This window comes from Hippoglossus stenolepis, chromosome 9 (assembly GCF_022539355.2).
Source record: "Hippoglossus stenolepis isolate QCI-W04-F060 chromosome 9, HSTE1.2, whole genome shotgun sequence".
Classification (NCBI taxonomy): Eukaryota; Metazoa; Chordata; class Actinopteri; order Pleuronectiformes; family Pleuronectidae; genus Hippoglossus; species Hippoglossus stenolepis.
In genome coordinates this window covers 28091794-28117428 of record NC_061491.1, presented here as the reverse complement: position 1 = coordinate 28117428, position 25635 = coordinate 28091794, and the positions used below count along the sequence as shown (strand labels likewise).

The 25635-nt window shown below is 45.2% G+C and overlaps 1 protein-coding gene across 3 annotated transcripts in view; it reads right to left on the bottom strand.

The window, feature by feature from the left end:
- znf608 (zinc finger protein 608) overlaps nt 1-24439 on the bottom strand; it is a 36213-nt gene extending 11774 nt beyond the window's left edge. For 2 of the 3 annotated variants that reach the window (XM_047341098.1, XM_047341099.1), the window contains exons 1-3: nt 23489-24439; nt 6849-7110; nt 1535-1622 (exon numbers count right to left, since the gene is read on the bottom strand). In XM_047341098.1, coding sequence (XP_047197054.1) covers nt 1535-1622; nt 6849-7110; nt 23489-24394 — 1256 coding nt within the window. In that variant the 5' untranslated portion in view covers nt 24395-24439. The remainder of the gene's footprint in view (nt 1-1534; nt 1623-6848; nt 7111-23488) is intronic. The other variant, XM_035165224.2, reaches the window with a different exon arrangement.
- Between the last annotated feature and the right edge of the window lie 1196 nt (nt 24440-25635).

Below are 25635 nucleotides of genomic sequence, written 5' to 3'. Positions count from 1 at the left end.
TTTGTAATTGCTTTTCTACATCAGTTTGTCCCTGAATGTCACTGAAGCTGTGGGAACGTGTGACTAAAGTTTAACACATTTTCTTTGGCATTTCAAGGAGGTTTCAAAAAGCAATTTTGGATCTGACGAGTGATGAAGCACAGACGTTTTTAATAAACACATTCTCAGCATTTGTGTTGATTATATTTTGTTATTTTAGTTTAATCATCACATCTTTTATCTTGCGGTGATAACGACTCGTCAGAGGAATCGTTTCATCTCATTGAATTATATAATAAAGCCAAATTCAAACGTCGAAATGGAAAAAAACAATTCAGACGCTGGTTTCTGAGATTAAGCTGTAATTGCCATGACAACAATCATTTACTCGCAAGAGCAATAATTGAGAGGTTTCAGGCCTGTGAGCAGGGACTGTCACAATTTCCACTCAGCAATTACAGAAACCACTCTGCGTTTGTACGGAGCCGGGACGGAGAGTGGTTTCTGCTCACGCTCGTCGTGGAACAACAGCTGACGGCCCCGGAGCCAAATTAGACTTTTTATCATTTCAGCAACATTTAAGCACTTTGACAAAAACAAGTGCTCTTTTCAGTTAATCAAAAAAAAAACAATCATCAGCAAATAAAGGCCAATAAGAATAACACTAAAAAGAAAAGTGTCGGATCAAACGGGGAAATAAACTCAGCAGTGTGTGATTTCAGATTCTATTTTAGAATTCCAGGCGGCAGCTGCAGCCGCGTTGGACAGAAACACAGTTGCTGTATATTTCAACACATATAATGGAAACACGCTGTCAAGCTTCAGCTCATCGTGCAGCAGCCACGGTGACAAGTGACGAGCCGGGTTTTTAACACCGACGCTCAGCGCTAACGTGGATCCAGGTCGACCAGCCACCAGAGGAATTGTGACCATAAAACATTTGATGAAAACTATTTTGGAAAATGTAAAAAAGTCAAATGTACAAGACAGGTGTGTAAGTAATGATTCTAAGAGTGAAGGAACTACACATCCCATAAACCACTGGGAATGATCCCTTTCCTACGGCTTCAAGCTGCTTCCTCATGAATTTAACATTATATAATGTTGTAATATATTATAGTTTGTGTCTTTTATGTTTGTATATAGTGTTTTAACATAGTGTAGTAACCTAGTGTAGTAATGTGTAGTGTAGTGTAGTAATGTGTAGTGTAGTGTAGTGATGCTAAACGATCCAATTGCAGCCGACATGATTTCCGTGGTTGTGTTAAACATTTCCATACAAGCTCCACCAATCAGAGACATAGCTACTACACTGGAGGATTGTGGGTAGTGTAGTTCTTCTCCTGGACATCTTGAATAAAACACATTTGTCTTAAAACACAGCAGATATCGTTCAGACTTCTACAGGAGAATATAACAGGATGTCACAGTCTGTACAGTAGCTCTTACCCTGCCTCTGATTGGCTGGTGAATGAACCATACGCTCTGGACTCTGTATATTTGTATTTTTGTAAATATAGTTTGAAAGAGAGGATGTGAAATAGAGAGTTGTTACCTCGGGGGGGCCCAGTCGTGTTTGGTGCAGTCTAACAAGGTTCCCACGTACGTTCTCTTCCTCCACGTCACGTTCACCACCAGAACACCTGCCAGTCACACAGGACAGAGAGAGAGTTTCACCTTTTTCTCAACAGGTCGTTTCTATCAGCCTCTGGAGCTGCAGGAATCCTTGTGTCTTTGTCATCACTTGTTTTAATGAGGAGACTAATGAACCGCTGACAAAAGACAAAATGTGCAGGAAGGATAAGAAATAAATCGAGCAACCTGAAGAAAGGAAGGAGCAGACGAGTGCCGGCAGCAGCTGCTCGCCGACAGACGGAGGCTGCAGCCGGTTTGTGTTTCTGTGTGAATCTGCTCAGACTCGTCGTTCAGAAGCGTCTGAGCAGGAAAACACAAGTTTCTATTCCTGTCAGGTTTCTGGGCTGAAAGGGAAATTTAAACCCAGATATTCAAACTCTAATCGGGGATAGAAGAAGCTTCAGACATGTGGAACAAACGTCTCCCACTCCTCCTCCTCTCTCTCTCCTTCACCTTCTCTCTCACGCGCTCAGACTGACATTTGAAAACCATTAACCTCCATTTTGTGAAGCGCCGGAGGCAACGTCAGGCAAATCGGATTGTGGAAACATTACGGCTTTGAAACAACGTTTGACTGCAACACACAACTTCCTGCTCGTCAATTAAAGCCGTGATGTCGTCACTGTCGCAACACGAGCAGAGGAAACATGGAGACATGGAGGCCGTCGTTCTCTCGACATGATTTATTCATTTTATGTTCATGTTGGGTTGTTGCAAAGCTAAAACGCTGTCGAGTGCACGGAGGCAGCCTGAGTGAGCACAGGGACCATCTGAAAGCGAGGGCAGAGTTTGGAGGGAAAGCTTCGCAAAGCCGTGAAATGAATAAATAATGTTCTCAAAATGAAAAGACTGCGCTCCGCAATGAAGATAGAAGAGAAACTACATAAACACGGACAAGTGTGACCCTCATTTTAACAAGAGGGAGATTTTAGTTTTTCATCACGAGGCCCTGAAATCGACAGCACAAATCTCCAGTTAATGAGATGCAGAGTTTTGATTAATCAGCCAAATTCTCTTTAAATAAATTAGCTTTGAAGTTTTTGCAAAACAATATTTTCCGAGATTTATCACAGACTCACATTTACATTCTGCATCAGGATCCGAGCCTGATGATGTGGATCTTTGGAGGCTGAAGAATATGAGGGGCAAAAACTTTCCAATAAGAGAAACAACATCTTTTATTTTAAAAAATGACTTATGTTGTTATGACAAAGAAATAAATTGAGGCAGAGTCATATTTTAAAAAGAAAAATTCTACATAAACGTTGCTTCATTTTGTGCAAATTCACACTTTGCTCATCTTCATAAATTGAAGCCTTGACTGTAATGAAACACAATCAGAATCACAACTGTAATTAGTGTAATTTCTGCAAACTGGTGGCGCTAAAGTCGACGGCTTCACATGACTGAATGAAAAACACAGGAAAGTGAGAGAAGCTGCAGAACCAAGTTCTACATCAACACCACATTCAAATATCAGTGAAACGTTCCAGGTGTTCTTCAGTGTTCTCTAAGTCTCTAAACCTAACACTTGTTATAATTCAGCTTCTATAAAGACGAGGATCAGTTCACTGAGCTGAGGGAAGTGAACGATCCTCAGGATGATTTTAACACTGACTTTAATTAAAAGTTTCAAAAGTTTCAGCAACATCAGGAAGTCGATCACAGCTGCACACAAACAGTCCGAACATTCAGAAAGACAGATGTAAAATATATTCTCTATCGTTAACTGTTTTAATTCGGCCTGATCACTGACAGTCGTCACGATGTCGAGCTCAGCATCATGATGCTCAGGAGGAAGGAAGCCTCCACTTCACACGACATGTGACATGTGTGTGTTGCTCCTGGAGACACAACCTGGAATCTAGCTAGTGGGCTAATTGGTCTGTTATATGTGTGTTTCATTTCTGGACAGTGGGAGGAGGTGGAGACATGTCTTTATTTACAGTCAGTGACACAGACACAGACACAGACACAGACAGACAGACAGACAGACAGACAGTCTTGAGCCAATCAGCATCTGATTAGAGCTCATCAGACTCTGGTCTCCTGCAGGGCGACGAGTGGGGGGAGTGGTCTCTTCTTCTTCTTCTCTCCTCTGCTTATCCAATTAGCATTCTGCTTAATTAACATGCAACCTCCGTCTCCCCATCGACTCCTTCCACCGCCGCTGGTTGGCTGTGGGGGGGGGGGGAGCGATCGTCCCGAGCAGCAGGGACGACCCGTCCAGGAGGAAAAACAGCAGAAAATACAACCTCCTCACGTCTCGCTCTCTTTGTCTCTGTGACGCTGTTCCTCTGATCTGTCTCTCCGTCTGATGAAACCATCCTCCCCCCCCCCCCTCTCCCTCCATCTTTATATTCCTCTCCATCTCTTCATTCCTCTGACGATTTTAAAAATACAGACAAAACCTCTCATTCTGTCTGTCTCTCCTGTCTGTCTCTGTCCGTCCTGCTGGGACACAGACAGACTGAGGTTCTCTTCTCTGTCCGTCCTGCTGGGACACAGACAGACTGAGGTTCTTCTCCTCTGTCCGTCCTGCTGGGACACAGACAGACTGAGCAGGTTCTTCTCCTCTGTTCGTCGTCCATGTCAGTTTCTCTCCTGAATCTTCAGACTCTTCCTGAAACACACTCTGCACGTTTTTATAAATCTGTATTAGTCTGTATTAGTCTGTGTACATCTGCAGATTTATATCTCCTGTCATTTCCGTATGCTGCTGTTCCTCTTGATGCTGCGGATCCAGTTTGTATATTTACACAAACCTGGAGACACGACGACGCTTTGATGCTTCCTGCATTCATTACCTCCGCTGAGGAGGGCGGGGGGGCTTCACTGCTGTCTGTTCGTCTTTTAGCAGCAAAGCTCAAACAAATCTGGAGGAAAAGTTCAGTGAACAGCCGAGAAACAGGATTTTAGTCTGAATCCAGGAATTTGATTTTAACGCAGTGAGATATTAAAAATCTGAGACTGTTGTAATTACAAACTCAGTGACCTTTTAAAATCTGCCTGAAGGCGGCTTGATGTTTGACCTGCGTCCATCCAGCCAGTAGTTTCATGTGTTTAAAGTATTTACAGAGTTGTTTATTGGACGTTTCACTACTTTCATCTTGTAACGTCTCTCCTGTGATCTGTCGTTTGAGCCTGTGGATCTGAAGGTTTTTACAAAACAGACTCTGAATCATGAAGAAACATATTCACATGTGAAATAACATAAACCCAGAGTGTTTACACATGAATGTCACGGATCGTCTGTTTCCTCTGACTCCATCTCTCCGCCTCTCTCGTACGTACAGTGTGTATTGTGTGATTCTTCCCTCCCCCCTCATCTCTCTCTCGTTCAGAAGCTCTTGGCTTGTGATAATGTTTCCTTGTGTCGTGTTTGTGTTTTCTTCTCGTTTTTCACTCGTGTCCAGGCGGAGCGAAGAGCTGCGTTAATTAAAACCGGGCCTGGATACAAACGCCTCTCCACCAAACCCGACTCCACTTCAGAGGCCCGGCGGCTGGCAGTGTGAGATGGGATTTATTCATTAGCAGCCTGCAGTCAGGTATTATACCTCCGCTGAGAGGCTGCCAAGCCGAGCGCCGTCCTCGTTAACAGCCTATCAAAGTGCGGTGGCGTTGGAATCGACGGGTGAATCATCAGGCGTCTGATCCGCAGCCTCGTACTCCCACAGTATCGCTTTTTAGAGCGTTGGACCAGTTTCTGGCTCCACTTCTCTTCGTGTTTTGGATCCAATCGTGTTCAAATATAAACTGGATTTTTGTTCTTTTTATTTGGGAAGTAAAACGTGTCTGAAAAGCTCTGGAAAGACAAAGATAAGCAGCTGATATTTGTTCTTGTAGCTTTGGTTGCAACAACACCCAGTTCAGGCAAACAGGGCGAGTCCGTGGTCTCCAGGTCAAACAAATAAAGAGACGATGATAAAACACAAACTGTGATGGAAGACAGAAGGATCAGTTCCCAGGACGCTGATCAAACTGAGTCACTGGGGTTCGGAATCTGGAAAGATTCATTTTTGCTTGTGAGAAATGTGAAGAATCTGAAGACGCCTTCACTTCCCAACATGGACTTCAGGTCCGTGCTGCCCGGAGGGGACACTGAAAGTTCCCAGAGTGAGAGTGAACTTCTTAAATCATTAAGAATCAGGTCAATAAAGATCATTTAGAGAATAAATGAAATGTAAAAGCCTCCTCAGAGTTTCCAGATCCGACTCGGACAGAGACTCCTCCCACATCTCGGAGCCAGGACAGAAAACCCAGTGAGTCTTGAACTTTGAACATAACAGTTTCCATAACAGACAAACATCAGACCACCACCAGCCTCAGCTCTGGAGAGGTCAAAGGTCGTGGAGAGAGACAAACAGACTCCATATCTAGGTCACATGATAAGAACTGAGCTGAACCAGCTCCAGGATAAAAACAGAGTTATGTTTGGGTTATTTTGTTTTCCTGCCGAGCTGAGCAGCGTTTTTTAAAATCTCCCCCCACTGGAGTAAACCTGAGAAACGATTCCTCAGGAGACTCCTGCTCTCTGGGCTCCGTCAGAACGTCGGATATCGTTCGTCTACAGCTTGTAAATGAAGAGTGTGAGTTTACAGCCTCCCCTGTTGAAGTCAAACAGCCCTATCTTTAGCTTTAATGAGGACGAGCTAAACAAACATTTACTGCAGACTTGCAAATGAGTCTTCACACATTTACTGCAGGAGGTTTAGGTGAAAAAGATAAAGTGAAGCTTTCACACAGACCGAGTTCAATAAAAACGGTTTTATAGCAGTCGATTTAATCTGTTTCCTGTTGGAGGCGAATCCGGCTGGACAACAATATTCAGCACTGGAATAAAACTCAGAGGAGACGTCTGAGCTGCTTTCACACATCAAGTGAAGTCATGTCGAGTTCAGGGATCAGAAAAGCTGCTGATCTGTTTCTGCCACATCTGCCTCAGTCTGAAACCTCCACTGACACAGTTTGAGCTTTCAAGAGCTTCACAAAACATATCGAGGAAATGTAACGTGTGAAACAAAGGAAAATTCATTATCGACCAACACTTGACACCCCCTCATCAACACTCACACAACACATGTTTATTATATATCTTTTTTATGATTTAGATGTTTCAGTGGCGTTCTCACCGGCGAGTAATCTCATACTACATACTATAAAAACATCGAAAAGACTTAAAGAACATTTCCAGGTGATGTTTTCACAGTGAACTTCCCAGGAACGCGTCCTACCTTCGTCGGTCTCGTGCCACACGATGCCCTCCAGGTTGACGCTGGTCCCGGGCTGACACGGCCCCAGACCGGCCGGGTCGCCCTCCAGCGGCCCAGAGACGCCTCCATCCTGGGTGTTGGTGCCGATGGACCTGGTCCTCACTGCCATCTGCTTAGGGTTGGAGGTGGGCAGGGCCGGAGGGGAGAAGGAAGGAGCCGAGGGCAGAGAGGAGCCGGGGTGGCCCGGAGCGGGGGGGGCCGGCACAGTGAACATGGGGTCGACCTGGAGAGAAGAGGATTCATTAGAGATCACGACGTTTCTCTGGTGACTCAGGAGAAGACGTAAGAACTTTACTAATGATTCATATTAGTATTTTTCTCATATTTTTCTCTTGTGTTCACTGCTCAAAATAAGTTTTTCTATTTGAGAAACACAGACTTCACAAACAATTGTTCGGGAGCGAAGCCTCCTGCAGCTTCTATAAAAGTGTTCATGTAAAATAATCATCATCACAGCAGCAACAATAAACTCTGTGTAGGAGACAAATTATCTTTGGTACAGGGAAGTTTTTCAGAAGCTTCAGGAAACTCCAACATTTTATTTGAGCGACGTTACGACTCAATAAAGATCACGGGCTCGACAGATAACTCGACATGAGCGATGAGAGATTCTCCTGCTCGGCCACATCAAGTCTGTAAAGACTCCCGGTTCTTTGAGCTGTTCTTTAAAATCCCTCTGCTGGGGCTTTAGCTGCAGAGGTCACAGCCAAGGTTACAGGTGCAGCTCCGACACGGTGACTGGACACCAGCAGATATTCAGTATTAAAAGGATTAGAAACCAGAAACTAGAAACTAGAAAACCACATTAACATCCACGTCCGTCCAGGCTCATTTAATATATGTAGTGAAAACTTTGAAGGAGGCCACGGTGAGCTTTGACAACCAACACAACCAGTTTGAGATGTGAAGAGATTCCAAAGTGAAACTACATGGACTCGTAGTCTAGTCGTAGGCCAAGCTGAAACGAGATGTGGTCTACGGAGGATTTCCTATTTGCGTCACCAGCTTGTACCTTTGCATCGTTAGCTCCTAAGAGGCTGCAGCTCAGCCAGCTACCTGGCTAGCTCGTTAGCTCTGTCACTCAATGACTCCTGGAATAATAATGGCCCAAGGAGGATTTACTGGATCCTTGGTTGCTCAGGAAGGGAACGATGCATTTGTCAGTCTTCAAACGCAGCATAAAGGCAGTAAAACCCTTTACTGTTTCATGATCTTGATTTCAAACCCAGCAGTGGCAGCACAATCAACTTGACCCATCAGTGCGCTGAGTCAGTAATGTTACATTGTGGAAATGGAGGACGCCACAAAGCAAAGCCGTCCTGACTGGACGCTCACGTAACCAATGCAAATATATTCAAACCAATAGGGTGTCATGTCAAATTAGATTTTTGTGAAAAGTTCCAGTCCTTTTTATTTGCGTTGACTTTTCCCTCTGAAGTTCCACTAAGGTGTTTCCTGTTTGAGAACGAGTCCTCTTCCCTCCTCTGGTCCCTGAGCTGCTCAGGATGAGTCTCAGCATAACTTCAGGATTTAGTCTCAGTCCCAGAGTCTCTGCTCCAGGTATTAAAAGCAGGTTTGTTTATATCAAAAAATGCAAATGTATCCTAACAAAATAGCAATAAAACAAAAAAGCGATGAACGTGTGCGCTTCCTGACGCCATCTGTTAACTCCCACACAGCTGCTGACAAAGACCACCCAGGATGACTTCTACCAAATCACAGAGCAAATTAACTAGAAGAGAATAATCGCGATCCCCTGTGATTTCTCTTCCGCTGTTAACGTCTTTTTTTTCCTCCTTCAGACGCCCGGAATAAAAACGCTCGGCTGCAGCCACAGTCAGTCGGGACTCGGAGTCACACGGCAAAATAACAATAAAAACACGAGGCCGCTCCCCCGTGAGCTGAACGCTTCAAACAAATCAGCCGTTCTCCACAGTTTCTTAATTAAAAAGTCAGACAGCAGCAGCAGCAGAACTCTTATAAAGAAGCGGCTGCGACTTCATGGTTACACAAGACTGATTAGCATGCGATGTTGCAGAACAGCGTAACCCAATGTGACCTTGACGCTGAGCAGTCACAGCAACGTGTTTTCCTTTTATCGGACAATCTGCTGTGATTTCATACGTCGGAGCGAACACTTCAGATAATCAGGTGTTAATGTCTCACTTCTGAATAAAAAAGTGACGATGGTGGAAACCCGTCACTCATCCTCATGAACTGAAAGATAATTAATGATAATCTTAATAAGACGAATCACCGTCTGTATAATTTAATATATAATCACCTCGAGTACCGTTCCTCATATCTACTTCAAACTGGCAGGTGTGTTGCTACGGGCGACACGTTCAATATAGAGCGTGAAGACGTGACGGGTCTGATTGGACTGGATGTAATTTAAACATTCTTCGTTCCAGACGGAGTGGCTGTGGCTGAGGGGGGTAGAACGGTCGCTGTCGGGGGTTCGATCCCAGTCCTCCCCATCTGATACTGAACCCTGTGAACTGTAAAGAGCTTTGAGTGTCATCAGGACTAGAGAAGATCTTTATAGATACAGAACGTTTACAATCTCTAAAGAGCTCTTCACTGCTCCAAGTAGTATTCAAGTATTCCAGTAGTTTTTGTGTAATCCTGCTAAGAGACACATGAACAAAAACGTACCTTAACAAACGCAAACGTCTGTTCTCTTCTTTCTTTCTGTTGTTGCTGGTTTATTTTCTGTCAATCAATTAATTGACTATTAGTCTGATTTCGTTCTCACGTCTATAAATGATCGTACGTCACAGGACATTAACGGCGCCTGTGACCTGTTCTAATAAACAGCCTCTGCTGGGGCACCACTCACAGGAGGGAAAAGCTCTAAAGGGAACTAACGAGAGACGATAGCAGCATCTGAAAAACCTCAGATACTGCGCAAAATAAGACATAAGCAGGTATGCAAATCTATGGACCAATCAGATTCCCCGTCTTTAAAGTACATTAGTTTCAACAACATAAAATTTACATTTTGATTTGCAGTAAATCAGTTCTTCTTCTACATGCTCCAAAATAGCAGTTGCGCTGCGCTGCCTACGGCTCTAGCGTTATCCAGAGCGAGCTAACATGTGAGCAATTTAAAATGGCGACATGTACGGCAGGTATCAGAATCGTTATCTGGAAGGAACATAAACAAAACTTTGAACACAATGAAATTATTATTTTATCTAAACAAAAGTTTTACATTTCCAGAATCGATTAACGAGAGTTTTCCACCTTTATGGTGAAACTTACCGACCCTGTAAAAACTGCAGCGTCCATCGTTTCAAGTCCAACAAACTACATGTTAACACTGAGCTGATGAAGGTGACAGGTGGATGATAAACCTGCTGCTCCTCTGAACTGTGAACAGCCTCTGATGATGCTGTGTTACATGAGGCTGTACCGTGGTCATATATCCGTCCACACTGAACAAAGCTGCTGAAGGAAAGTCTAATCATCAAGCTTAAAATAAAGTCTGTTTATTTTTCTGTTTAACCGGGAATCGACCTCTTCCACTGCGTAATTACACGTCTCTCGCAGCAGCAGAGGAAGAAGCCGTGTGTCGTTCAGTCTTAAAAATAACCTGAGTCGAGATGGAAGGTTCACGTTTCCTGTTCCACAGCAGTCGACGGTACCGGAGCAGCTTCAGGAGCCAGATGACTTCATCTGCTGAATGTGCTCAGTTATATTAACGGTGTTTGTTTCTTTCTGTTGGTGTTATTTTTCCTCTGCCTCCTCCCGGCAGCTCGAGCTGATTGAAACTCTGCATCACCGCTCTCGCCTCGGGCGTCTGCGATCATTGATTTCCGTTGTTGTATTCTTTTTTTTCCTGAGTCTCCAATATCTTATTTTGCGAAGCCTTCGGTGTCTGTGGCCGGACAACAAAGACCAAAATGTTCAAGACAAGAAGAGACAGAGGCAGAAACTGGAGTTTTACTGCTTTAACTGAGTCGCAGAGGAGGAGGGAAAACACAAAGACCCAACATCCAGTAAAATATGCATGGACCCCGGGGCCGGGCACAAACACAGAACCTGTCTCACTCGCTTCCCGTCAGATAAAACTCAGCCATGTTCTTCTTCCTCACAGAATCAATGACAGCGTCGTCAGACACAAAAAACCTCTGCACGATACAGAAAACTACACGTACTCGTACAAGAGGTAGAATGAGCCACGTCGGATATACAACTGTGTGTTTCACAAGATAATCTCAAGATAATGAGTTCATTAGCTCCAGATTATCCACCATCTTGGGATAAGAAGGTCGACTTGAAAGTTGTGAGGAACAAAAGCAAAAGCTTGTTTTCCTCTTCTAACAAAAAAAACTGGTTTCTATTTTTCAATCAGAAACAACCTTTAGCTTTTTAATACAATATGAAACGATGTGAAAAACCACAAGACTACGGAATTAAACACAAGGAATTGTGGGGTTTGGTTTTTTCGATGTGGAGACTCTATGCAGACGATGACATGGTTTTTACTCATGATCCCCCTCACACACCTGCAACTACACAAACCTCATATCACAGGTCACACACACACACACACACACACACACACACACACACACACACACACACACACACACACACACACACACACACACACACACACACACACATTGCACGGGTGGTACAGCCGTAAATTCGTTAGTTGCACAGATTTCTGTAGCATGTAAAACATAAATGTCGCATTGCAGAGCCCTGATCTATGTAAAGTGTCCTTTTCTTATTTTAAAACAATGTATTATTCAATAAAAATATAATTAAAACAATAAAGTAAAACTGGAATATATTGTCTTGATAAAAGCTTTGTGTTAAATCCGTTCCACCACTTGAATCCACTTGAGGATTAGAAACTCTGCTGCAGTTCGACCTCAGGTGCGTTTGACTTGAAGGTTTTCTGCCGCAGCTTCGTGAGGAGGTCGCCTCCTCGCTCGCATACAGAGATTTACCCAAATTAATCAGAGAGCGAGGGAGGGAGGTGTCGGGGGAGCAGCGGAGCTCTCCATTAATTCTGCTCCAAAAATCTATAATTAAACAAAGACTCTTTTCTTTATCTTTGCTTCTTTTTCATTTTCAATCACATTTCTACCGAAGAAAAATGTTTCTGTGTTTAAATATGTCAATAAAGAGTTTTAATCATCCCAGTTTTCCTCCATCCTGACAGCGTGTTTGATGTAACTGGAGTCGTTCCTCTTATCTTTCTTCCTCCTCTTCTTTCATTCCTCTCTCCTCCTCCTTTCCTCCATTCTCCATCTTTATTTTCCTCCCTTTCCTTTCATTCTTTCATTCTTTCATTCTTTCCCTTCACCTTTTACCTATTCCTCTTTCAATCCCTTGCTTCATCCTCCTATTCTTTCTGATTTTCATTTTATATGTCCGCCTCGTTTTTCCTCTTCCTTCCTCTCACTCCTTTCCTTTCTTCACGTGCTCTTTTCTTATTTCTCTCTCCTCTTCATCCTCATCTCATCTCTCGTCCGTTTCCTTTTTACATCATCTTCGTCTCTCTCCATTTTCTTGTTATTATCTTCACTTCTTATCTTCACATCTTATTCCTCTCTCTAATCTTTTGGTCGTCCTCCTCCTCCTCCTCCTCCTCCTCCCTTTTTTGTCCTTCTTCGTGTGTTCCTCTGTTCTCCATCGTCTCTCATCTCTCTCCTCCCTTTTCTTTTCCTCCCCTCTTATTAAGTCCCTCAGCAACACAGACAGTTTTTTTGTTCCCAGTCAGAAATCATCCCTGTATTTATTGTCTGTGTGAGTACGTGCGGTTTATTTGGTGTTTTTTTGCAAATGGCAGCCGTCTTTTTCCCCATTTTCTCTCTCCAGTGTCTCTGCACTGCCTTTTCACTCCCTATCCACACACACACACACACACACACACACACACACACACACACACACACACACACACACACACACACACACACACACACACACACACACCCTCCGAACGACAGACTTTAATTTGGTTTTAACCATCAGAGTAAAAACATTACTCACCGCTGTAATAACTCCTGCTGCTGCCGCAAAACATCTGAAACTAACAACGACCCATCGCTGCCGCACAAACATTAACAATAATTACTTTCATACAAATCTACATATATTTAATCTCCCACAGTTTCGGTGTTTGCAAGCAGCGTTTTCATGATGATTTAATTATAAAGCATCAGACGACAGACACAGTTTGGCAGCTGATCCGACTCCAGAGACGGTTTCAGGCCTGAACCGTGTCTCAATTCAGGAGCTAAATCCTTTTTTAGCTTGAGGCTGCATCTGAAGACTGATGGTGTCACAGCACACGAGACTCGACTGTTTCCAAGGCTCCATTCAATGTGTTCTCCCATCGCCCAGAAACCAAGGATCCTTCCCAGCCCAAACTATCCCAGGATGCATTGCACTTCAGTGACAGACGTGAGATCCTCTCCAGACCACACCGTCTCACAGTAGGCTGGAGGTAATGGTGTACGCGGCCCAGGGAGGAGGCGGTCTGTGTGGGACACGTAGACCCCGTCCACCAAGGACACAGACCCAGAATAGAGACAAATACATTACATCAATAAACTGTCAAACACCAGAGATGAGCAGGAAGACGTCTGTGAACGTCCGTAATGTTTGTGCTACTGGACACGTGAGAAACTGTCTGAGAAACCATGAAGTCAGAGTTTCAGGTGAATTCATGTTAAATCACAAAGTGTGAGTTTGTCCATTATTCAAAGTAATAAAACTGTAAATTAATGATTATAAAGGTTTATTAAAAGTGTTTTTACACAATAACCTGAGACGTGACGACCAACACATTCACTATGAGACTCTTTAAATCACTCACTGCACCCCCCCCGCCATTTTATTTCTTAATCAAGATCTAAACAGAGGAACAACATTCTCCACCGTGACTCCATTCATAATGCATGATGATGTATTTGTCAGTGATGAAGTTTGTCAAGTGTCAGAAATGTGTTGCTCACCATGAAATCAATTATTCATCAGGTAGTAAATTGCGAATGAGACACAGAATTAGATGCTGTGCTTCAGGAAGCAGAAAATAAGTTTTTCTTAAAACCTGATTATGGAATAAAGACGTTTCAGGTTTTTATAGAAACGTTTTAGTCTCTAAAGGCAGTCGTTAGCAGTTAGGTAATGTGTTCAGCTCTGGCCAGATTTCATCAGATGTGTGTTCGGTGCACAGTTCAACAGAGACCTCTCTCATCGCGGCTCGTTTAATACAAGAGAGTCTCGCTTTTTAACTTGTTTATGTCTTAAATCAATATTTTCAGCTCATTAAGCTCAAAGTTGTAAGTTTGTGCAAAGTCAGAATGTTCGAGCTGTTGTTTCACAGCATCCGACCGATCGATACCAACAAACATTTCATCTTCTCCTCAACACAAAGTACGTTTCTGTTGATGCGTCTGTTTGGATTAAATAAAATAAAATACGCTTCCCTGCTTGTTCAGAAGTCCGACACGTACGTGTTTGTACGAGTTTCACAGAATCCTTTAAATCTCAAACCGCAGATTCCTTCCTCTTTAGACCAAGATACTGGAGCTGGAATCTTTCAGCTGTGAAAAACATTAACAACACATGAAATGTTCCGAAACAGAAACATCACCTCAAAACATTTCTGCCCTGGACCACATTCCTCCTCATTTTCCACCGCGCTCATGGATTCCGACGGAAGAAACGTTAATCTGCTTTGGATTTAAACAGACGAGACACTCGACTGAATAAACGTCTCTGAATAAAAGAGCAGCTGCAGAGAAGCACAGAGCGGCCGAGCGGCAGACAGGGAGGATCATGGCTGATTCTTAGAAGGTGTTTCAGGTAATGACAGACGGAGGATGGGGATGTTGTGAGGCTGCTTCAATGAGCAGTGGAGGTTCTGCTGAATAAAAGCAGAAGCTGTCAGCCTGCAGAGTCGAGCGTGTGGGCGGACCGTTGTTCCACGAAGCCGCTTCACTATGGCTGCCGCTGACACTTTGATACCTAATGGACTTTGAGTCCGTCCTCCACATGAGCTGTTACTGCTCTGAAAACACTTCTGTGCCTCCAGGAGGGAATCGCACCGGCAGCCGCGCCGTTTACGTCTCGTGTCCACTTGTCTGTAGTGTCTTCAATCTGAGCTTATGTCCAATTATCACTTCAAATGAAAAATACATTTTCTGTTTCGAGAATCTGGTCGATAAACCGAAACATTAAGCAAATATTGGCATTTTAGTCGATATTATTCCTCTTTTTCACTAAATTTAGTGGAAACACAAAGGTTTATTAAATGCAAGTAAACTCACTAAAAAGGCGATTGACTCCTTTCTGATCAGAGGAGATTTGGCTCGATACAATAATATTGAATTGAATTGAATTGAATTGAACATCAAGAGAAAGAAGTGCAGCGTCAGGGACTGAAAGAAGAAATCAGGGTTTCATGTTTCCATTGTTTCCGATCGGAGCCGTCTGCTGCAGAGTCATGTGACCTGGGAGTGAATGAGGACTGAATCCATTCTCATCGCAGACAGAAGACAGATGTTCGTGGGTTTCTGACCAGTGGACAAGGAGCTTTAATATTAGCTTGATCACAGAGCTGCCTTCTGAAAGTCGTAAGTCTTTGGGGGGAGATTCGAGCACTGTGGGTTTCTCTCTCTGTCAGTTTGCAGTACGCCGACTTCAGGGGACTTTTGGTCTCCTGAATTAGCTGCAGAGTCAGCGCTCCTCGCTTTTACACTGCTCTCCAGGGTAAGAATCATTCCACTACGTGTCTGGAACGGCCTATTAGCTCCCATTGGAAAACAGCTAACGTTAGCATCAGCCGCTGCCTATACGAATAACGTTTCATAGTGTACGATCAAAAACATACGATGTGAAAGATGTTTTCAATCTGAATCTGATGCTCCTCTCGGACAAATTCATTCAAGCCCGGAGGAAAATGCACCAGATGTGATTAAGCTATTGATGTAAAATTAGCAGTTACACACAACCTCAGAAAAGTCAAGTTATGTTAAGCAACATTATTATTGTCATTATTATTATTTATTACAACATATGTTTCTGTGTAATGTTCATAGAGTTTACATCAAAACAATAGTATAAAAATATAATAACAACAGAAATAATATATACATAATGTGCAGTGAAATAATAATTTGTCATATTTCTTGTGTTTATACTATTTTCAATCGCAGCAGTTTGACTTTATTATGTTTATAAAATCCGAGCTCCCGCCCTGAGCGTGATGTCAGAGGAAAATGGCCGCAGTGTAAATATGGAGAATGGATTCAGGTGATTTATGCTGACGACGCTAATATGTTTGTGTTTATTATATAGTCACATGACACATTTGGCTCAAACACAACAGTTTCAGTCTGATTTAGCAGCTTGAAGCTGTCGACAGCTGAATTTCCTGCAGAGAGCGAGTGTGAATTAGCGCCTGTGACGGACAGTTGGCAGAAACCTCTGCCCCATTTATCTGCAGAGACCGAGAAGAAGAAACAGAGACTGACAGTATTAAAGTTGTTCGGGACGGAAGCTGCTCGGCTGAATACAAAGTCAACGACAAGACGTGACCGGGTAGAAATCCACCCGTCTGTGGTGAACGCGAGGAAGTGTTTCAACTTGAGGGAGAACGAGGGTTTATCAAGGGCACTTTGTGAATCGACTCCGCAAACAACCAGAGACAGAAGGAAAATAAGAGAAACAGAGTTTGTAGAGAAATCAGCGAGACGCTGGACAACAAACATCTTCACTGACGCTGACGGTTCATTTATTCCAATTCAAAGACTAAAGAACGGGATTGTTTTTGTGTGAAACAAGAAGTAAAAGAATTAGCCCTCAGTTTTACAGCTGCCTGTCTGCATCACAGTTTCCTCCAGGACGATGAAAGAAAACATGAAGCGTAGACATGAAGTCAGGTTGTACAGAAAGAAACGTCAAGGTCACAAGCTCGTTTCTCAGAAAACGTCTGTAGATCTTTGTCGAATTCACCGAAGGGTTCGTGGAGAGAGGGAGGGAGGGAGGGAGGGAGGGAGGAGGGTTGGTCTGTCTTCTGCCTGTCTGATTCTGTGTTTTCAACCAATAACCTCCTGTCAATCACAGCTCATTGGAGCCGACAGACGAAAACAAAACCTCCCAGCGACTGCAGAGAGTGAAACTGGGTTCTAGCTTCAGATTGTTCAGCGACGAACTGAGAAAGAACCAAGTCACAAAATGAGGGAATATTTAACGACGTAAAAATATGTAAAACCACTTTTGGATTTAGAACAAAATCAAATGGAACAAAATCTCATTTAGCACCGAAACATCTGAAGAGATTCTCTTTATACAATTTTGACCCTGAAGCAGTGTTTTGAATTAAAGGTTCAATCTGTGACTTAAATCTGAAAACATCCAGACCGGAGTTTTACCTGAAGCCAAGTTGTGTTCTCACATTTTCAAACCCGGAGAAATCTGTAGATGAAATCAAGGTGCGTTTGATTTGATCGCCTGTTGGTGGCGTCACAGCGTCTTTGTGCACGTGTCAGTGTCTTTCTGAAAAGTGACTTTTTACGATACACGTTTTAAATCTTGGTGTTTTCTTAATTCTATATTTGAAGCGGATGAAGGATTTTAGTCGTCGAACGTCTGTATCTTCAGTTCTCAGAGAAACCGAACAGCGTCAGATTTTTGACGTGAAGCTTCTTTATTCAGCGGATACAGACTAAACACGAACTGGAGCAGTACCTTTGGAAATCAATCAAATCAAACCACTTCTTGACTGTTCCTTTAAAAACACCCTCATTTCCCTGCTTTTTACTTTTGGAAGCTCTCCGACATCTGATGTTCCTGCAGCGGCCTCTCGGTAATGAATGAGAGAACTCAAATATCAAATCAAAGGTCAGAGTCTGACTCCCCTGGAGGCTGATATTCGTCACTCACTCACGAATGTGACTCACAGTCAGGAATCCACGTCTGAAAACACGCTGGGTGTCTATGAAGCTGTCAGATAACGGACCAGCTGACGGACTGAGGCTCGCTCCTGCCAATATGCTTTGAAAACGATAAACAACATGAAAGTGCAGCTGATCGTCGGCCTCAGGTCTGAGTCGTGCTGAAGAGCAGCGACGTCCGTCTGATGATCACAGCTTCAAATCACACATCAACTGAGAATCAGAAGGTAAACGACACCTGATTAACAGAAAATCATACTATTACTTTTTCATTTCCTCTTCAAATCGACCTATTTCCATGTTTAAATACAAGATATAGATGTATAGAATAAATCTCTGCTCAGATGAGAGCAGCAGAATGAATTCACACCATCTCTGCCTTTGTCACAATATGAATCTATTTTGAATGGTGAGATGTTATTTACACGTTTTTCTGCAGTTTGAGCTTCATTAACACAGCGTGAGTGTAATTCACTGAGTCAAAGCTGCTCAGCTGCTCGTCAGGTTTATCGTCTTCATGCCGATGGTTTAAATGAGAGAGTCTCTCTGGAGAGGCTGAAAGTGTAAAACACATTTAGTTTCAGGGCTTTAATGTAAAGTTATTAAAAGTGAATAACGTGATCTCTTGACTTAACAACAGAAAAGTGATAAAGTCTCTCAGTTTGTTTTCGGTGGAACGGGGAGAAGCTTGTTTTCGTCCCGTCGGCTCTAAACTGTTGAGACAAAGAAGAAAATGTTTTACATGACGGCTCAGGAAGCTTCGCTCCGGGCTGCTGTTCCCTGACAGGCTGAGTTTACTGATGCAGAGTGAAATCATGCTGATACACAACGTGAACCAGAGAAGCTCCAGTAAATCAAACCGTTCTAATCTGACAGAGGAAAAAACGACGCAATGGATGTAACTGATAATTAGCAGAAGCAGTAATGAGGTCATTTAGCAGCGTGACACCTCATCACTAACAGGTTGGTCTGATTGATTGACAGGTTGCGACACAACGCTCAGATTTGTGATGGAGGAAATGAATAAAGAGCTTCGTGTGGTTGAGCTTTATCCACAGAGACTTACACTAAGTCCTACAGAGTGTCCTTGGAAAGGAGCTAAATAAATACAGGCCATTTGTATTATTATTAATAAGTGTATTCAACCATGAGGGAACAAACCCAGAACAGTTGCCATGGTGATATCATGATGCTATCACTACCAGCATCACACCTTCAGACACAGAACTACACACTAGTTCCAATGCAGCGACTGTGATGAACCAAACTCTCCAACAAAGTGTTTTCACTGCAAAGCAACAGAACCTGGTTCAGTTCGATCCAGACCCAGAACTCCTCTTCTGCTCTGAGGAACCGTTCACACCTGATGTTCAGAGCTTCAGACTGAACTGACGAGTCTGAAGCTCTGAACCCAACAAGGTGTGAACGAGTCCTTTATCCCACAGGTTCAGTGAAACAGTGAGATCCTCAGACCGAGAACGAGCCTGATGTTCAAATGCAGCGAGGCCACATCGGATGTGTGAGCGTCACTGAGCGTGCTTTTCATTTCAGCGCTGGTGTTATCAGTTATGAGATCGGACACACGCCTGGTGAGTCTTCTGCCTGTGAGCTGCACGGCTCCTCTTCAGCTGCACGCGGCCTGTTCACACCTAAATGATCTCCCACCACAGATCCAACATCTTTCTGTTGAAGATGGAGCAAACATACATGTCCTGTTCCTTTTCAAAGTAAAAGCACTCTAGTGTTTCTGTTGACTGAATTCACTTATTTGTTTAATCAAGGTTTTTATGGTTATTGCAGGACGGGAAGATGCTTCACACCGTAGAGTCCTGGCATTTAGTTACTGCTCCTCTACTTGTATTAGAGGAAACACGGCGATCACACCTGGAACCTCACATAGCCCCACATCCCACACGCCCCCTGCGTGAACAACAGACGCCACAGATCAGCCGTCACGTGCTGCACATGCACCGACTGTGGCCCGGGCGTGAATCCTATCAAACCAAACGAAGCAGTCCCTGTTTCTCCTCTCACACTGTGAGTGAGAGCTGAGGATATCTGGACGTTCATCATGTTTATTCAACCTGAAAATCAGGCGGCGACACCAGAGACGAGGAGCGAGTCGTTCAGGTGCAGGAAGGTTTACGATGCCGTCTGAGCGAAGGACACGGCCGTCACTCACACTTTATTCATTCTAACATCTGACCAGTGAAAACACAACACAGACAAATCTGATTTAACACAGATTATTCACCTGGATTACAGGTGGGATTATCAACAGGCTTTATAATAACTGACATCTGAACCTAACAGTTGTGTAAAAATCTATAAAATCAATGTTCACGCATCATTATTATAGTGAAAGATTATTTTCTTGTGATGCCTTTATAACACTTCAGAATTCACAGTCTCCTGTTTCCCTGCATGCATCTCTCCTCCTCATCCCTCAGTCAGCTGTTTATATGCAGCATCACACCCCGATCACAGCTCCGGCCTGAATAAACCAAATACTGTCCACATCGCCATGGAAACCGAGGCCTGCGCAAAAAACCTATTGAGAAAAAAAAAAAAGGCCAGGTAAACGGGACAAAACTGGAAAAAGCTGCCGGTGTCACCGCGTCTCCGTGGAGCCGCAGAGCTCCAGGGAACAGGATGTGGTGTCGGAGGCGGATATTGAGGAGCATGTTAACAGCTCTGTGAGACGATCAGAACCGACGTGAGACGATCAGAACCGAAGATAGGAGGATAAAACAGGAGCAGAGTGTTTGTGTTGTTTCATGTCGGTGCAGCCTGCAGGGATCCAGACCGACACACGGCGATAACACACTCTGTCATTCACACACACTCCACTGCATCTTATTGTCATGCAGATGACAGTCTGAGCCTCTGCAGCGGCAGAGCGGCTTTTATTTCTGTCAACAAGCCCGACTCTGATTTTTAATGGAGGCTTGATTCCATCTGTAAATTTGTGTGGATATTTTTAGCCGGAGCCTTTCAGCTGTGACTAAGAAGACGGTCGGTTCATTCACAATCTGAACAACCACTTGATGGATGGAAACGTTCTACAATCATGGGCCACACAGGAAGACTTCTCACTTTTCATTCAGTAGCACGAGTCATTATCCGGATTTCTCCAGACCTACACGTGAGAAATGAAAAGTCCCCAGAGGATGGTTTCCTCATGACGTCTTCTTTACTAATCACAGATTCATTTAGTGCCGCAAGTCGTTAATTATCCTGTGTAAACGTGTGAAGACCCACATGACAGATTCTTATAAAACCGAGTTGTGACATCCTGTGCTCATGTTTGTATCAGGATTTTAATATCGTGATCGATCTTGAAGACGTCCGTGATGCTTTCAAGTGAGGGTGACATCTTTATCATTTATACTTGTTTTTCTCTGATAGTGTGAATCTACGCTACTTTCACCAACCAACAGAAAGACGCTGGTTGTTGTCTTCTGGGAGGTCATGTGACAGGAGGCTGACGAATCAGCGAGAGGTTGTGAGCGTCTACGTCATCGTTTCCAAACATCTCCAGTTCTGCTCGTCCAGACTAAAACACGGCCCCGGAGTTTTCAAACTGAAACGGGACCAGCAGCGTTTGCAAACCTCTCTGATGAGCGTCTCTGAAGGAGAAGTGTGCACGGATCTGTGGCAGAGTTGATGAAACACAAACAAACACGTAGTCTTGTGGCTGTAGACAAACAAACCACCGCTCACACTCACACCTACAGTTCATTTAGAGTCTCCAGTTAAACCTGAGTCCAAGCTGCATGTATCTGAACAGGAAGCAGGAGGAAAGTCACTCGGACACGATGAAAACCTTCGTGCTGCGAGGCCACAGTAGGTTTCACCATCGTGATACCTCCAAGTCCAGATCATGGGATTTTAACATGAGCGAGTAGCAACAGTCAAACAAGTCAAAGCAAATGTATCTGAGAACTTTGTGGAACAGCGGCCGACACTTCCAGAGCTAAAAAGATAAATTCAACCATCTTACAAGGAAGAATTCAAATGAAACAAGTCAAGAGTGTTTCACTGACACAGCATTGATCACAGGTGAAGACAAACGTGTTAATAAGTTATTTGATGGTATTAAAACGGTCTGAGACTGACTTGCAAGTGGTCGACTGTGACACTACTGCTCCACAGACTCATGTACAAAATGGCAGCGTTCATACCAGGGATGTTTTGGCTTCATTTCTGTAAAATGGGAGGAAGTGGAAACACGACGTCTTTCTTTATTTCCCTGATCCCACGTGATATTGATGTTCAACACGCTGTTAGCATCCTGCTCTCAGTACGGGGTTTATTAAGGTAAATAGTGTCTGGACGGTTTTTATATTATTATCATATTTCAACTCCCAGTTGTTAGTGAATAAAAGAATGAAAATCCTCTGGAGCTCCGTGACAACCATCACAGGAGTCAGAGCCCAGATCAGTGTTGACAGGGGATGAATTACAGCCTCCACAGAGTGACTGAGTGTGTGTGTGTTCCACCACCGAATGGGAATCCTTCAGATCAACAAATAAACAGAGTAGCGGAGGCAGGCCGGCGTTCCTCCTGTCAGCAGCATCTGCCTGCTGCAGGGAGGGCGCCTCGGCTTTTTCCTGCCTCCTTCAATCCCACAAAAAACCTAAACTCCTTCTGGACATCCTCCATCTGCTCCTCTTTTCTCCTCCCTGCGTCTTTCAGACTCTCTCAGGCTGCGTCCTCTGCTGTCACGTCCCGTCCCTCCCTCCCTGTCAAACATCTCTTTCCCCACCTCACCTCTCCAGCCCTCCATCTTCCTCCATCTTTCCCTCTCATCATCGTCAGAAACTCAGCAGGATTTCACAAGTGGCAACAAACCTGCATGTTGTTCCCTCAAATGACCAGAAAATCCGATGGAGTCTGGTGTGGCTGATTAAACCTCAGACAGTCCACCTGCAGGTTCCTAAGACGTAGACGCAGATTGATTTTGACATCACGTGTCTTTATCCCAAATGAAAAGAGGAAACAAAGCAAATTCTTATTCCTTCACGCCTCGTCTCACATGTGAATACTTCTTTCTCGTTTACTGCAAAAACCAGGGTTGGATTAAATGGTTCTGAAAGGAGGAGGATGAGGAAGAAGAGGAGGATGGAGATGGACGACACACTGCTGCTGCCTCCCTCCTCCTCCTCCTCCTCCTCCTCCTCTTCATCTCCCCTCCTAAAGAAGAAAAGACAAAAAATGTGCTGTCTGTACATCAGCCTGGCAAATAGCAGCCGACACAGTGAGACACATTCACTGGGAACAATGACACCAGCTGGGCAGCAACAATAGGAAATAAACATCATGTGGCAGGCTCCATCCCTCATCCCTCCATCCCTCCATCATCCCTCCATCATCCCTCCATCCCTCCATTTATCCATCCACCATCCCTCCATCCACCATCCCTCCACCATCCCTCCATCCCTCCTTCCATTAACCCTCCCGGAGCCTCCTCTTTGTGGCCTCACACCTGCACCTGCCTGTGCTCTGAATATCTAACATCAGCTCTTTTTACATTCTTAGAATAAACGTGTTTAAATGATCAGAACGTGCAGATGCATCCGCTGCAGATGAGTGTGTGTCTGTGTGTGTGTGTGTGTGTCTGTCTGCGTGTGGTTGTGAGTGTTGGCCTCCAGACAATAAACGCATCCTACCTTCTCGGCTGCTCTGTGTTTCTTGGCGGCCGGCGTGTCGTCATGCTGCCGCCTGACAACAATAGCGCCGCCGCCTTTAGCTCCACAATCCAGCGCGTTCCTCCCTCCGCCGCAGCAGCTGTGTGTGTGTGTGTGTGTGTTTGTGTTGTTGTTGTTGTTGTTGTTGTTGCTGTCTCCAGCTGTGGTCCTGGGGTCGCAGCGGCACAGTCCGGGGCCGTCGCGGCACAGATGATGCTCGGGCAGGGCGGACGACGAGAGGAAGACGGAGGGAGGAGGAGGAGGAGGAGACGCACCATCCCCGCTTCTCTCCTTCCTCTGCCGGACAGAGGGAGCGGCAGGAGGAGCGGGGTCCCGGTCCCGGTCCCTGTCCCTGTCCCTGTCCCGGTCCCTGTCCCTGTCCCGGTCCCGGTCCCTCTTCCAGCCGCGGATCATGTTCTTCCCCTTGCGCTCCTCTTTGCCTTTTGCGCATGTCGCAGCGCTGGAGGCCGCGGTCACGTCGGAGCAGACGCCTCCGTCCGCCTCCCTCATGACCGCGGAGATCATCCCGGCTCCTTCTGCACCGACGCTGCGTCCTTGACTCTCCCGGCTCCGCAGCTGCTGCTTCCCGGCACTCGAGTCTCCTCCTGCGCAGCAGCAGCGCACCGCGGCGGCCGCGGACGGGTCCTCCAGCCCCGGTTCCCCTCGTCCCTCCCGGCCGGCTCGGCTGCGTTTCAGCGCGGATCTCCTCGGCTCCGACCCGCCAGGTCCCCGGGTCTGGAGCGAGGGCAGGGCCGCGTGTCTGTCGGCTGAGGAGGAGGAGGAGGAGGAGGCGGTGATGGAGATGCAGGAGGAGGTGTGGTTGGGGGACAGCTCCCTGCAGCCTCTCAGCAGACCTCCATCCTCCACAGCTCTGAGGAAACGGTTCATCTCCTCCTCTCCTCGTCTCCTTGGTCCATCAGCATTCAGCTCATCGTCAGGCCGCCGCAGTGACACGAAGCACGGAGCCGCTGCAGGGTCCGGCCCGGTCCTCCCTGGTCCCCACTGGTCCACACTGGTCCCCACTGGTCCACACTGGTCCCCACTGCTCCTCACTGGTCCCCACTGGTCTCCACTGCTCCTCACTGGTTCCCACTGGTCCCCACTGGTCCCCACTGCTCCTCACTGGTTCCCACTGGTCCCCACTGGTCCCTACTGGTCCTCACTGGTCCCCACTGATCCCCACTGGTCTTCACTGATCCCCACTTGTCCTCACTGGTCCTCACTGATCCCCACTGGTCCTCATTGGTCCTCACTGGCCCCCACTGGTCCTCACTGGTCCTGACTGGTCCTCAATGGTCCTCACTGGTCCACACTGGCCCCCACTGGTCCCCACTGGTCCCCACTGGTCCCCACTGCTCCTCACTGGTCCCCACTGGTCCCCACTGGTCCCCACTGGTCCTCACTGGTCCTGACTGGTCCTCACTGGTCCCCACTGGTCCCCACTGCTCCTCACTGGTCCCCACTGGTCCCCAGGTACCCACTGGTCCCCACTGGTCTCCACTGGTCCTCACTGGTCCCCAATGGTCCCCACTGGTCCTCACTGGTCCCCAATGGTCCCCACTGGTCTCCACTGGTCCCCACTGGTCCTCACTGGTCCTCACTGGTCCTCACTGGTCCCCACTGGTCCTCACTGGTCCTCACTGGTCCTCACACACCTCCAGGAGGAGTGAAACATGTATTCTGCTGCTCCTGTAATTAAAACATGACACAATACAAACCATCAAATTCACACATGTGAGTTTTTTCTCATTAAAACACAATATAATCAACACAGGCTCTATTGTTGTGTCTTTGTGTTGATGTGATAATATGATCTTATGCAGTTTTCTCTTTCTCTTTGAAGACACATTTAATTTAGTTTGAAATGTTCCTGTAGTGTCCTCGTTTGGCCACGTGGCGGCGCTGCAGTGTTGTATTGTTTAAACATCAGTCAGGTGCAGCTGATTGGAGACATTTAATGAGCTGATGCCTCAATTGCTCCTTTCTGGGGTTTTAAAAGTTGCAGTGATCGGCCACAGGTGGCGCTATAGTAACATTCATAGGTCCACCATGTACTTTGTGTCTTTAAAAAAACTGCAGTATTTTTATTAATGTGGATTTATTGCCTTTATAAGCCTTTTTTTTTCGTG